This window comes from Mandrillus leucophaeus, unplaced genomic scaffold (assembly GCF_000951045.1).
Source record: "Mandrillus leucophaeus isolate KB7577 unplaced genomic scaffold, Mleu.le_1.0 Scaffold134, whole genome shotgun sequence".
NCBI lineage: Eukaryota > Metazoa > Chordata > Mammalia > Primates > Cercopithecidae > Mandrillus > Mandrillus leucophaeus.
The window spans coordinates 1,616,381-1,631,682 of NW_012101299.1; the positions used below are offsets into that span (position 1 = coordinate 1,616,381).

The 15,302-nt window shown below is 48.0% G+C and overlaps 1 protein-coding gene across 2 annotated transcripts in view; it reads left to right on the top strand.

Annotated features, from left to right (window-relative positions):
* The window catches only part of DPP6 (dipeptidyl-peptidase 6), a 629,240-nt gene that overhangs the window by 522,410 nt on the left and 91,528 nt on the right, over positions 1–15,302 (top strand). For both annotated transcript variants that reach the window (XM_011973070.1, XM_011973071.1), the window contains 4 exons: positions 5,168–5,291; positions 6,940–6,978; positions 12,487–12,594; positions 14,931–15,022. In XM_011973070.1, the coding sequence (XP_011828460.1) occupies positions 5,168–5,291; positions 6,940–6,978; positions 12,487–12,594; positions 14,931–15,022 (363 nt within the window). The remainder of the gene's footprint in view (positions 1–5,167; positions 5,292–6,939; positions 6,979–12,486; positions 12,595–14,930; positions 15,023–15,302) is intronic.

Below are 15,302 nucleotides of genomic sequence, written 5' to 3' on the forward strand. Positions count from 1 at the left end.
GACGCCAGCCGTGCAGTGAGGCTCAGCCTTGGCCCCGACGCCAGCCGTGCAGTGAGGCTCAGCCTTGGCCCCGACGCCAGCCGTGCAGTGAGGCTCAGCCTTGGTCCTGATGCCAGCCGTCCAGTCAGATCTGTTCCACTTCTTCTCTGTGCAGCTGTCCGGGCTCACAGCTTTGAAATTAAGAAAAGTGGAAAATGTATTAGGAGTGAGGACAGCTTCACTTCTTCTACCGAGGGATTTCTGCTTCAGAGAGGCATCAGTGAGCAAGTAAATATTTTATTTCCCCTTCCAGCAGCAAAAGTGTGACTACAAACCTTATAGAGCAAAAGAATGTCCTTTTTTCCAAAGCGTCACTTCCTCGCGAGGTGCCTACCTTGTCCCCAGAAAGCTACTAGAACACCTTCCAGATTGCCCTGTTGGTGGTGATGCTTCACCCTTGTACACCGACTTGATTTTTAGAAAATAACTAAAATGTATTTGGGGCCGGGCGCTGTGGCTCACGCCTGTAATCCCAGCACTTTGGGAGGCCAAGGTGGGTGGATCACTTCAGGTCAGGAGATCAAGACCAGCCTGGCCAACATGGTGAAACCCCATCTCTACTAAAAATACAAAAATTAGCTGGGCGTGTTTGCGGGCGCCTGTAATCCCAGCTATTTGGGAGACTGAGGCATGAGAATCACTTGAACCCGGGAGGCGGAGGTTGCAGTGGGCTGAGATTGTGCCACTGCACTCCAGCCTGGGCAACAGAGCGAAACTCCATCTAAAAAACATAAAAAATAAAATGTATTTGGCACCAGGCGTAGTCATGGATACAACTCATGGACTTGGGAAATGTTGACTAGAGATGAGATGCTGCTATGCGGGTCATGAGGCAGCGTCAAGCTCTCAGGGCAGGTCAGCAGAAGGTGCCCAAAAGCTTACTGATAAATGGCAACAGGATTAGAAGAGGCACAGAACTGCCCAAAACGAGAGAATCACGGCTGCCTTACGTAGAGGTGGAGCCCTTATGGATGCATGTATGTAAAAGGAAATCTCATTATAGAATCTTTATAAATTCCCTAAATAGTGTTTATTGCTTTGGGTTTTTAAAAATATTTCACATTGTATTTCATCACCATAACATCTCTAAGGGCACCACCAAGCTTTAAAAATTCATATTACACAAATGAAGAAACTGAGGGTTGAAGCACCGTATAAAATTAGTTGTAGAACCAAGGCTTTCTCAGTCCTCTGAGGTGAGCCACATTTTGCCCCTCGACCCACGGATGATCCACGAGGCAGAGTGGGTCCACATTTAACTGTCCTAATTTTTAGTACAATTATATTTCTCCTCAGTAAAACAGCCTCATATTACAAACTAAGAGAAGGAAGGAAAGAAGGGAGGGAGGGAGGGAAGGAGAGGGAAGGAAGGAGGGAGGGAGGGAGTAGAGGAAGGGAGGGAAGAAAGAGATGATCTGGCACTTGCTTTATGTAACTGGACATTTTACTTGGGACTCTTTATTAGTCAGTTCTCACACTGCTAATAAACACATACTCAAGGCCGGGCACCTGTAGTCCCAGCACTTCGGGAGGCCAAGGCTAGCAGATTACTTGAGGTCAGGAATTTGAGACCAGCCTGGCCAACATGATGAAACCCCATCTCTACTAAAAACACAAAAATTAGCTAGGCATGGTGGCACACATCTGTAATCCCAACTACTTGGGAGGCTGAGGCATGAGAATTGCTTGAACCCAGGAGGTACAGGTTGCAGTGAGCCAAGATTGTGCCACTGCACTCCGTCCTGGGGAATAAAGTGAGACTCTGTCTCAAAAAATAATAAAAATAAAAATAAATAAATAAATAAAATAAAGACATACCTGAGACTGGGTGATTTAGAAAGAAAAGAGGTTTCATGGACTCAGTTCCACATGGCTGGGAGGCCTCACAATCATGGTGGAAGACAAAGAAAGAGCAAAGGGGTATCTCACATGGCAGCAGGCAAGAGAGCGTGTGCAGGGAGACTGCTGTTTATAAAACCATCAGATCTCATGAGAACTTACTCCCTACCATGGGAACAGTATGGGGGGAACCACGCCCATTATTCAATTATCTCCACCTGGCCCCGCCCTTGACATATGGGGATTATTACAATTCAAGGTGAGATTTGGGTGGGAGCATGGTCAAACCATGTCAGGCTCTGAGTAAAGAAACAGTGTGGTTGCTACTTCTAGAAAATAACAAACCACACCAGAGTAACACATCCTTGCCTCCTTCTAAAGCCACGAAGCAGGCTTGTCACTGTGTGTCCACGTTTTGTGGCCAAGAGCTTTAAGCAGGAAAGTACCATGGCTCCGTGGGCCAGCTCACTGCTGTTGATGCTGCACACCCCAGCCCCCTGGCTCCATCCAGTCATACTCAGCCTAGTGACATTTCCAGCATGATTTGCTCCAGAGGCATCAAGAGAAGGCTTGCATCCATCTCCTTTTCATTTATAACATTTCACTCCCAAATTAAGAAATAGAAAAACTGAGAATAGTGTGTAGTCATATTTGGCCTAGATGAAGATTATTTGTACAAAAGAACACTATAAAAAGCAGAAAGAGGCATAGGATGAATGAATGTTTCCAACAGTTGAGAACAAAAGCAGCATTCTTCCTAATTAGTATGAAGGACATAAGGGGAAGAAATAGTCATTCCAGGAGACCTTACTTTTTCTTTCTTAATTGCATGCAGACGAAATGTGTTTGCTGAGGGAGTAAGTGCAGGGTTCCCTGTGGCTTCACCACTGCCCCCAGTGTGGACGTGGAATCTGCAACCACAGTCCCCATGTGGCTCTTGCACATGTCCATCCCCATGGCTTCTCTTCAGCATCCTCCAGTGTGGACTCAAAGTCCAGTTAAAACATCATTAAAAAATAAAAGTGTTCCATGTGAAGCAAGAGCTAGGCACAGACCTTGAGTTATATTTAAGGACAAAAGTGAGATACATTTTTTTCTTATGATTATAAATAATGACCAAATCTCATCATTATACATACCTGTCCCCACCTTTGGGCCGTGAAACAACAAAGCAGGACCTTTGGTGAATGTTGCTGGCAGGATGTGCCACCTTTCAGTGCCAGAGCCAGGATGGAGAGCAGGGGGAGGGCATGGCCCCCGTGGACATGCAGGCCAGGCCCTAGGGCAGGCCAGGCTCTAGGGCGGGCCAGTGTGGGGCGCAGATTGTGCGAAGAAAAACAACCATGTTTCGGGCATCACAGAAATGGAGCAGGTTGAAAGGCTTGACAGCTGGATTACAGCTGAGCACCCCTCCTGTGTTCTTGGGTTCTGTGCCTCCTCACCACCCCAATCCTCAGGGACTCCCCAAGACCACAGTGGGCAGCTGCAGACCTCCCTTCCAGGCCATGCACCAGCGGCCCCCTGTCTCAGGCCCTCACCGGCTTGCCACTGTTCCTCTTGTTTGCCACATAGTCCTGATTTAGGTCAAGTTATTAAGAACCTTGATTAACAAGTAGGTGTGGGAAATGGGGGAGATGCGGCACTGGAATCTCCTGGTTAACTGAGGCTCCAGCCAAGGCACCTGGCTACTTAGTCCTTTATGTTAAAATAATTATTAAGTGTAGTGAGGTCCCTCTCCCACTCGCCAGGAATTGTCTAGTGAATATACTGCTGTCTTTAGTGATAAAAGATCTTGTAAGACCACAAAGTAATCATTCTGAACAGTAGATCTCATTATAGATAGAGAAGGGGTGAGTGATTGAACACGCATTAGCTGGCTTCTAGAACATTCTGGGATTCACCTGGGAATAGTCTTTTTGGGACATTAATTTTCTGAACACTTTCTTCTTCCTCTTAAATGTAAAATTGTATTTTTTTAATCTGGTTTTTGGAGGGTTCTGCGTGACTGGATGAATTCCCAGAAGCCCCAGTACCCCTTGGGCTAAGTAGAGAGCGGCACAGAGCCTGTGGTAGTTTCAGGTTTGGGCAGAATCAGGCGCATGACCCTTAAGATATCAAACCAAGTTTGCCTGAAGCCCAGAGCCATGAACCAATTTCCCTAATTAGCTAGAGAGTGTCCCTGGGTATTTTATCTTTAAGGAGGAGGAATTAGAGAATGGAGCCTTCAACAGCCCAGGCTGGGATGCTTTTCACCCTGTGTCACTCTTTGGGGCCTCCCGCCAGCCCTTTTCAGGTTCTTTCTCTGTCCTGCCTCCCCGGACCCCTCGCTGTCCCGATCAGGTGGTTAGTGGTGCGTTTGTCTGGTACTGCGGTGTGAAAGTCAAGGCATCAGCTGGAGAGACGTGACCTCAAAACCCACGGAGCAGCCCCCACGCCCCTCACCCCCAGGGCAGCCACACGCAGTGACAGGCAACTCCCAGTGCCTTTGGGTTTATTTATTTATTTATTTTTCCATTTACAAATGCTTTATTCCATACATTTCAGTAAGATAAAGAAAAAACAAGAGCAATAACAAAGGAAATAGTAAATCAAATGTTTCCTGATATTTAAAATGTTAAATAATGAGAATTCTGTAACTCACTTATAGCCAATGGGAATTATTTTACCTTTTCTAAAGATCTAATATACACTGCAACTACAGCTTGGGACATTTGGCTCATTTAACCCTATTTGAAATATTCTGCATTTTTATGTATAATTTGTGATAAGCATTTATTTTAGTGCTTTATCATACATTTCTCCAGTATGTTCAATATTATTCGTTGAGGAATCTTTCATTTTCTTTTTAGAATGCCTTGTCATTATATTTACTTTGTCAAACTTGCACTGAATACATCTGTGTGGATCTGTTCCTGGCCCACCTACCTTGTTTCATTGATCTTTCCACTTTTTGTTAATTGCTTTTACTTTTGGAGCTTTATTAGTATTAAATACATTTTAAATAATACAATTATATCAACAAGAATTAGGGGAAAATCCATAAAGGCAATATAAATAGAAAGAAAAGCCTTTGGGTTTATTTAGCACGAGGTAGTGCCTGGGCGGCCCCTCCGAGTCCCGCGTCCGTGCAGACTCTTGATAAACCGGATTTCAGAAGCTCCAGGCTGGCTGTGTCACCGCTCGCTCTGGCCCCTGGCTCCCGTGTGTGCAGGGCTGGGGTCGGCGGTCCCCTGGCTTCCGTCGCGCGGGGGTCCTGCCAAGCTACTCATGCCGTGTTTGGCGTTTCCAGGGAGTACTACATCACCATGGTGAAGTGGGCCACCAGCACCAAGGTCGCCGTGACCTGGCTGAACCGGGCGCAGAACGTGTCCATCCTCACCCTCTGCGACGCCACCACGGGGGTCTGCACAAAGGTACGCGGGCTGTGGGGGTGGGGGGCGGGGAACGGGTGAAGAACCAATGGCCAGACGCGCCCGAGGTGGCGCCAGAGTCGTCTCAGCCCTCGGGCCTGGGACCTGGGGACCGGCCGCCGAGCTGCTGCGGGGAGCCTGCGGCGCCCTCCCGGCTCCGGCGCGGCTGCCACCTCGTGGCTGATGCAGGCGCTGCCGCAGACCCGGCCGAACCCCTCCGTGAATTGCCAGAGTCACCCGGTGCCTGGCACCTGGACGCCGTCCGCAGTTCACTGAGTGTCGCTCCCTTTATCCGCGCTCACCGCTGTCACCTAAGTGAGCGTCCTCGTTGCAGCTGATGCTCGGAGAGGAGGGGCCCTGCCTTTCCCCAGACCCCGCCGACAGCCTCCCCCAGCGGGCTCCAGGCGTGCGTCCCTCCGCGGGTCCTGGTGGGGCCAGCCATGTTTCTTGGAGCCTCAGGCTGATTCAATGTGTAATGAGAGGAGGTAAACGTAGGGGAAAGAAAATTAAAACGCTCAGAGTAAGCAAAGGAAAAATCAAGTCTAAGAGAGGCCGCCCGGGTGGAACAGGCAGGTGGCCCACTGCGCTCGCCCTCCCCCCCATGGGATGGGACCTCCCCACCCCACACTGCTCCATCAGGGTCTCCAGAAGCAGGTCCCCTTGTGGCGGGTTTTGTAAAAATCAAACAAAATCAATTAATACATTCAGGCAGATCTTTCAGAAAGTCCTTTTTGATCTTAAGTTTCTATCTCCCAGCTGAGGGGGGCCAAGGCTTGCAGGCATGTTTTCTCGAGATGCTCCTAACGCAGCAGCTGTCACTGTGATCCTAAGCACTGTGATGCCTTTCCAAGGTGGTCAGTCTTGCGTGACCTTTTATCTAAGCTGGGGCGGATTCCAGGCTATTCTGATGAGCTTGCTTGAGGGGAAGGAAGGAATGAGCGGACACAAAGCAGGCAGCTAAAAATGGCTTGTAATCTGCAACTTCTCCGTGCCCCTGAGCCTTGAGTGTCAGCGGCAGATTCTGCTTCCTGCTATAACCCATGACAGAGGCCTGCTCCAGGGGCCCAGAGGTCCAGTCTGCGCAAGCACCAGGCCCACGGCGCCTCCGGATGACACATGTGTGCTGCACAGCTTGAGTTTGGTGTCTGGGGTTTTGTTTTTCTTTTGTTTGCACCTTTCCACAGACCACTGTGAGACCTACTTTTCCTATACGCTTTAGCCCCTTTGAAAGGGTTTCTGGTCCACCAGGAGTGTTACTCACTCTTCCAGAATGGGATCTGGACACAATGTCCACACATTCTGACTCCGTGTAGCCTGAGGTTCACTGTTAGATGGACACATGCCCGGCCAGTGATGACCGCCCCCTGGTACACGCGCCATCTTCCTCCAGAGGGTTCTTTCCCACCACGCGTTTGTGTTGCTAGGGATAGTGGCATTTTCTCATTCGAGGACACTTGTGTTCGGCTCTGAGCCACACACGAGGCAAACAGGAGAGCTGGGATTGCCTCCTCCCGGAGCTGCCATGGCAGCCGTGCGATGCTTGTGCAGCAACCATGTAGGTGAAGCCAAATTGTTTTCTGCACTGTTGGTTGTAGACAATACATAGGGGAAAAAAAAAACCCTCTTGTCTAATGCTCTTATTTCATTTCAGAAACACGAGGATGAAAGTGAGGCCTGGCTCCACAGACAGGTAACTACTGCACATCCGGGTCCCCACCATCACCTCCACCCGATCCACCCCAGGGCTGGCTCTCAGAGCTTCGACAACCCTAGAATGGCTTCTCAGAGTAAATCACACAGGGCTCCTCAGGCAGAAACAGACGGTGTGCTGGCTCTGCTCACAGTGCTTCCCGTTCTCCAGGGCAGCCCAGAGAGCTCCCAGAGAATCTGAGTTCTAGGGAGGGCCGTGTGAAAATCACAGCTCCTCAGAACATGCAATGTTTGGTGAGACCCCAGCTTGCAGTTGGATGCCAGCACCTTGGTAAATTGAAAAGGAAGAGTCCATCAAAGGTGGCTTGACATAATCTACTATAGTGAAAGGGTGGAAAAGTGGTGGATATCCCTGTTTATTGCCAGGGGTGGTTTTGTTGGTGTCTCATTTGGAGTCACCTCCTCTGTGATTCTATAAGGCCCATCCTCAGGGACATAACTGCAAACCCTCCTGGGGGAGTCTTCATCCCTAACTCGGATAAAGGAACACACATTAAAACAGACTCTAGGAACTTGAGACCAAAAGAGATCAGGAGAAGCCTAAGCAAATCATTCTGAGACAATTTTTCTAAATTAAACTCGCACAAAAAGTATCCGTATTTTCTTTCTTCAAGCCTTTTTGTCTCATTCCACACTCTGACACTAAGAAGAACAGGTGAAAAAGCTTTGGAAGCTTCCTGTTTCCTTATCCTTCCTAAGGGGATGAAAATTGTCTTAAAGACTGTGGGGAAAGTCAAACCAGACTTGAGTCTCATGAATTATGATAGAGACACAGGTATGCTTCTTCCTGGATATGGTATATTCTATTTATGGAAAATAACTGAAGCTGGACAAAACTAACGTCATGACTCTCCAAGAACATTCCAGCACTGTAGCTGCTGGGCTACTGCTTCTGCCTATGGAGTCAGGAATATAAATATCTCAGAAGTCAGAGCTTCGTCAATGGACGGGCTACTCCAAAATGTATCCTGTTTCTGCTCTGTGCCAATCTTATTCACAAGAGGAATGGCTCCACATGGCCACTTTCATTTTGCATGTCCCAATTTGGGGGCCAAGTTCAAGCCAAGAAGATATCAGGAAGAGGGAAGACTTAGGGAACCCTCAAACATTAGCATGCTGGAAATTTCTTGAATGCCAACGGAACCAAATATATAAGCATACATATCAAAAATAGTATTATGATGTTCATCTCACATCAGACAAATTGTCAGAGAGATTATAATGAAAGGATCATTTTGTAAACTCCATTGTCTATATATCACGTGTTCAACCAATATTTATGGATCTTACCAGGCACCATGATAGGCTGTGGATTTCAAAAAATAAGTCGGCTACTATCACTGAGCCCACGTTGTGGTGTGTGTCAGAATTTTATTCCTTCTTATGGCTGAATAATATTCCAGAATATGTATGTAGTATATATCCTGGAATATTATACATATATATGTGTGTGTTATATGTATATATACATATATACAATATAATACGTATACTGGAATATTATTCAGCCATAAGAAGAACTGCAATAGTATTCCAGTATATACCGGTTTGTTTGTCTGTTGATGGACATTTGGGTTGTGTCTACCTTTTGGCTATTGTGAACAGCACATCTAATAGCAGACACAAAAGGCTACCTTATTGTGCAATTCCATCTATACAAAATATCCAGAATAAATACACTCATAGAAACAGAAAGCTGATCAGTGGTGTCCCAAGGCCGGGGGCAGTATGGAGAGGAACAGGTTAATGAACAGGGATTTATTTTGGGGTGGTGGAAATCTTTTGGAACTAGATAGAAGTGGTGGCTGCACAGCATTGTGAATAGACTAAATGCCACTCAATTGTTCACTTTTATTAATATGTTTTCTTTAGTGTTATGGGAATTTTACCTTAACAATTTTTTTAAAGATGAATAAGCTAGAGCATGAGCTCTCAAAGATGGTACATCCTAGACAGGGAGATGAGACATTCGCGTCACACCCATCATGTGGGACACGTAGGTGATCCTCAGACATTGAGAAGCAGGGCTGAGGTATTAGGGTGTTGGTGGGAGTGGGAGCCGGGAAAAGCATGGTGGGCATGGAGCAGGTGGCCCTATGCCAGGCCCACTTTGTGTTTGAACAGGAGGAGGTGAGGGACGTGCTTAAAAGAGCAGACTAACGTGATTCTTTGTTGGAGGCATGGAGGCTGTGGGAAAGCAAAGTGGACGTGCCCATTCTGCTTCCCTGTCCCCGTCAAGAGGCATTCTCATGGGGGGAGCTGGCTTCCCGGCTGGTCACCTCTGGTTCTGCCCTCTGGATGGACAGCAGAGTACGTGGTCCCTGAGGCCCACGGGGGGGCCGTGGTTCTGTCCTCAAGCACTCACTTCATCAGCTCTGCAGAGTGGCTACAGAGCCGAGGTCGTCAGCAGGACTTTCCTGTGTTAGTGATTGTGTGTCTCATCGTCCATGTGAGAACAGCTACCCGAGTGTCTCATCGTCCATGTGAGAACAGCTACCCAAGTGCAGGGTAAGACAGCCTGAATGGGATTCCGGAAACCAGATCCTTCCAAGCAGAATCCAGTCAATACTTAAAAGGTAGCATGAATTAAAATAATTCTTACTGTTTTCAAATGTAAAGTTTAAAGCATTTACTAAGCACACAGCTAAATTTTAAAAATAGCTGCTTAAACATATGCAATGCTGTCATGAGTTGGAAAAGCAATGTTCTGTGACAGGTGTGTTTTCCTGGGATGGAGCGTCCCTGGGTCAGGTTGGCCCATCAGCTGCAGTTGTGACTGTGACACTGGGTTAGGGGCACCCCGCCCATAGCAGCAGTTGGGAAGCCAGGATGCCTCTGAAGACCCTACAGGTTGTGAGTCTGCACCTGAGAAGATCACAGCTCCATGGTCTGCAGAAAGATTTACTTTCAAACAGTTTCTCATGGCATTGTTTTTTCATAAGGGAATTCATGGACCCTATTTTTCAAAAATAATCCATAATGTTTCTGCATCCCTCAAGATACTGTGAGATCCTGGAGAACAACTTAGTAACTTTCTGAGGCTGGACCTGCCACCTGCTGCCAGTGAAGCCATTGACGGCTGCTTCAGACAGAGCCTAAGGGGGTTTTCCTGGGAAGGCTACAGGCACGAGTGAGAGAGACACACGGAGGCCGCATGCCCTCTACCCATCCATCTCCAATGGGTCACAGAAGCTTGCCCCAGCTGGCCCAGGAGAGACTGGCATCTGGAAAGTCCTGCAGACCTCAGGGAGACCTGACCTGCTTAGGTCCACCGGTCTTCTGAGGACCCAGTGCTAGAACAGAGGTGAGCTGTAGCGAGCCTGCTAATTTTGTGTCATCTGAGCTGTTCATCTGAGCCGTTCATCTTCCTGTCTTCTCTGCCCAGCTCCTTCCTGGAATCCTCAGTATGGTCACCCGTAGAGATTCCGCATGAGCTAAAAAGCAGAGGCAAATGCATGTGTGGAGACCCACCAAATTCCCTCTCCTCTGGGAATATTCGAGAAACAGGCAATCCCCTCTGCCACATACACACTCTGTCACTGCTGCCCTGACCCTGCAAAGTCAGTCCTGATGCAGACCCAGGAGGATCCTCTGCCAGAACCATCTGCATTTGCCGTAGAGCCCCAGAGCCTATTGTTTTGGTTGAAGGACTGGTTCTATGGATCAATTTCTGACTGTCTTTCTTCTTTAATCAGAATTTTGGTTTTGCGATTTCAAAAGTTGGGCTGGGGAGGGGGGGCGGTTGGACAAAATTATTATATCTGAACCATGGGGAAAAAACCTGGCAAAAATGCTACAAATGGCTCCCCAAAGAAGCTCTCATCAGTCAGAAGGGCTCCTTCGTGAGTGGAGTTGAGGAAACCAGGCATGTGTGTGATAAACTCTGTCATCCAGGGAGACTAGAAACGCTTCCTGCAAAATCAAATGAGAGACAGAGTCAGGATAAAATCCAGGTCCCTGGTCAACAATCATTACACTTTGTTACTAAAAATACATTTACCACGTGAGACACCGGGTCTCAGAGAGACTCAGAGGCTTCACCTGCGTTCCAGGGAATGTTTCCAAGACAAGGTAGAGATGACATCACAACGGTGGAGGCCTTCTCATTATGAAAACAATGCTTCTGGCCAGAATTAATTATTTATTACATTTATTAAGAATATTTTTCTCTGCCAAACGTGCAAACATTTCCCCCAGAAAACTGAGGCAATATAGCCCTACCCATTCCACTGTTGGCAAATAGAAGTGCATTTTAAAAGCCAAATTAACTGCTGGTTTTCCCATTTCCTCTGCTTTTAAATACCATGCTTCCAACTCTAAATAGAAAAATAAATGTTTGCAGATTAAAGGTTTCATTTTATTGCAAATATTCATGAAGATTAAATGTCATTTTAATCACATGTTAGTTTATTTCTCGGGGCATATCATATCTGCATGGGTTCATTCACTGTAGGGAAATGAGTTTTCCTTGCGCCAGCTGGGGTTTATTTACCATTTGTTCTCATCCCTGCGTTAGTGTGAAGCTCCTTGAGTCAGAAAATACATCTCATAACTAACTAATTGGTGTTCACGGATGGAAACTTTCAAACTTGGGCTTCAGAGAGGCCAAGGTACCGCGGCAGCAAAATCCCTTTCACCCATCAAAGCGACGGCCACCCTGCGGGCTGGTGGAAGGCTGAGCCCCCTGGCTGTTCACTGTCTGGGGATTAGGCAGAGACGGTGGCGACACCTGCCCTAAATCCAACCCAGAACCCTTCCCCCAGGGAAAACTGGGCATGCTGATTCTGTTTCCAGGGAAAAGTGACAGTAGATCCAAGCAAATGTTGTCATCCAGTATGGCCCGAGGTGGAGCACGTCCCTGGGACTGCTGTGCCTTCCCACCTGCATTTTAGAATCCGTGGTATTTGTCCTTGTGTTTCTTTTCTTTTTTTTTTTTCTTGCCTTCTTGATGGGCTATTCAGTGTGAGATCAATTGTATTAAATAAGGAGAAAAGACAGGATTGAAAGAATAGATTTTGCTTTTAGGCAAAATCTCGTTTGTGATTATTGAGAATTATGTTTTTTTCTGATACATAATAAATGCCACTGGAGAAATCTCACAGTACACCCTGGTTTCAATGGGCAATAATTCGAGGGGGAAGAACCCCCTTTTGAGTTTTGAGAGCCGAGTTCCTGTTCTCGCTGGTGAGCTTGGCGTGCACACAGGGCTGGTCTTTGTCTCGGTGCCATGTAGACTGAGGGATGCCTTTTTATTTGCCACTGCTGAAGCTATAGCTTCTTAATTCCTCGTTCTTCTTTTAGAAAACAGAACAGTTGACTCATGATTCCCAAGGAAAGTGATGGCCTCACCGAGCACTTATTATTTCAACTGTACCTCTCCTTAGAAATCACACAGAAAATGTATCTCAGGGTGTATTTTATCCTGGTTCAACCTCTTCAGAATAAATGATGTTTTAGTTGTGGTTTCATCCGTGGCCTTTGTCCACAGAATGAAGAACCCGTGTTCTCCAAGGATGGCCGAAAGTTTTTCTTCATCAGAGCGATCCCCCAGGGAGGACGAGGGAAATTCTATCACATCACAGTGTCCTCGTCCCAGGTAAGTCCTGCTAGTTTCCAAACTGAACTAGAAACTAGCCTTCTAGAGGCCGTGGGGTGATAGCCTCTAGGCTGGGCACACCTGCATTTTCAAGGACCTCGAGGAAACTGAAGGTGACTCCCAAAGGCAGCGCAGAGCATGGCGCTGGTGAGTGCAGAGGTTCCCATCAGGCCTGGTAGAACCTTGCTCTATCTGGTTGTGTGTGAGAATGTGAATGATGCTTCTGCCAAGGTCAGCAGAGACCCAGGGGTCCCCTGTTCAGTGTAAGGCTGAGGACGTTGGAGGACCATCTGTGCCAGAGGTCCTTTCCTTCTCCTTCTGCTGGGGGTCTCCTTAACATACTCCCCCCGAGGCAAGGCTCCATGCACTCAACGTCCCTCAGGGATCCAGCCTCCCACACTGCCCCATCTCCACCCAGAGCTAGATGCAGGTATTATTTTATTATGTGACCGCTACCAGTCATCACTCACTGGTTCTGGGGTGCGGCGAGTTAGGAACAGAGCATCCCTGGGTAGGGAACCTCAGAGATTAATATACATGAATTTAGGACCAAAAGTAGACATCCCGGGGTCAGCGTCTCCTGCAGAGGTCACCTCAGGGAGCCTCATGCCTGCAGGACGGGGCTGCCATGATGTTGACTTTGGGGGACTCTGCCCTGAGGAAGAAGGGAAACATGATCTTGGAGCTCCTTAGTTTTGGAGGCAGTCTAAAGTTATTTGGGATCAGGGTAGATGAATGAAATTTGATTAGAGAAAAGGTTAATCACAAATATTCTATGGCTATAACGTGGAAGGCTCGTATTTATGATGAGGCCCCAAAGGCAATTTCAAAAGAAAAAAATCCAAGAACATCCCGACTAAGAGCAGCTTTGATGGAATCGAGGTGGGGGCTGCAGAACTCCTGGGATGGAAATGGCGTCTCTCGGAGGTTCAGGTGCAATTTGTTCTCAGTGCACTTCATGGCACGACTGATAGAATGTCTGCAAGCTGTTGCCTTTGCTTTTTCCTATTCTCTTCCTTCTACCACCCTACATTGTTTTGTTTACTATTTTACACCACTTAGATCAAGATTTTAAAATGCTGGTCGGGTGGGGTGGCTCACACCTGTAATCCCAGCACTTTGGGAGGCCGAGGCAGGTGGATTACTTGAGGTCAAGAGTTCAAGACCAGCCTGGCCAACATGGTGAAACAAAAATTAGCTGGGCATGGTGGCACATGCCTGTAGTCCCAGATACTTGGGAGGCTGAAGCAGGAGAATTGTTTGAACCCAGGAGGTGGAGGCTGCAGTAGGCTGAGATCATGCCACTGCACTCCAGCCTGGGTGACAGAGTGAGATACTGTCTCAAAAAAAAAAAAAAAAAAAAAACAGATTTATAAATGCTTCAGTGTTTTCATTTGGCCCCTAGTCTCTGTATTTGCCCAGAGCCCTATCAAACGTTCCAGCAGGAAGCAGGTCTCCTGCACCGCCCATGAGGCACCCCTTGGGGGTCCCGCAGAGCCTTCCCTTTCCAAACCTGCTTCAAACTCCCCATCCTCTCCTGCACGCTCTCTGCGCCCCCAGGGCCTGCTGCCCCCAAACCTTCATGTTTGAGTCTGCAGCCCCCAGAGTGTGTGACTTGGGCCCTCCACCTAGTTTAATCTCCACCTGCTCTGCGTCCACCTCCCAGGGCACCTGCCATCCAGAACAGCTGCCCCTTTTCAAATCTCCACTGAAACATCACTGCTGCCTAGACGGTCCTGTCCTCTCTTCTGTTACCACGTGTCATTACCGTGTGTCGTTACCATTCTTAGCTCAAGGGGCACATAGGGAAAGACAATGCCTGCAGGACGTGTAGTGTGGCAATACAGGTCCAAGCCGTCCTTGTCAGCAGCAGCAGGGAGCGCCCTTTCTCCCTCCATTTATTCTTCTCTCTATTTCCCTCCCTGAATTCATCCACCTCCCAGCATTTGTCTCTTTCCTCCCTCACTGGTCCCCCTTCGGTAATGGCTCCACTAATTAGATTTACAAATGAAAAAGGTCTATAAAGCATTGATTCTCCTGAGAGTGCTTCCATCGTGGTTGGAGGCCAGGTCCAAGTGATTTGCGCCACCAAAGAGGACAGGGCGCTGTTCCCCACCACTGACATTCAGGGGTAGGGGAGGCTTCGGGCCTGGGGTTGGTCGGGAAACTTCACGGAGGATGTTGCCTCCCAGGAGGGGAGCAGGCAGAAGGGACAGAGAGCCCTTCCTACAGAGAAAATGGCAGCCCCTGTCGCCTGGTGTCCAAAACAGCTGGAGGATGAAGAGCCTTGCCAGGACACCGGTGTCTGCTCCTGATGCCGTGTCTGTGTGTTTCAGCCCAACAGCAGCAACGACAACATCCAGTCCATCACCTCCGGGGACTGGGACGTGACCAAGATCCTCGCCTACGACGAGAAGGGGAATAAGATGTGAGTGACAACCAGGGGCCTGCCCCATCTTACTGGCCAATGGGACACGTTTGTTATTGTTTGTCAATTACACTCATGGAGTACGGAGCATGGAGGCCTCCTCTTTCCTCCTCAGGCAGCATCACTAACTCCTAGTTTCTTCATGAAAATGTATCGTAGATTCCCATCTCAGCAGTCCAGCTTCCAGAGCTGCAGCATCCTGAGGACACAGGCTGGCAGCCAGCCCGTGAGGGGAAGCGCGCTAGCAGCAGTAGTAGGGGTAGTACTGATGCTGATTGAG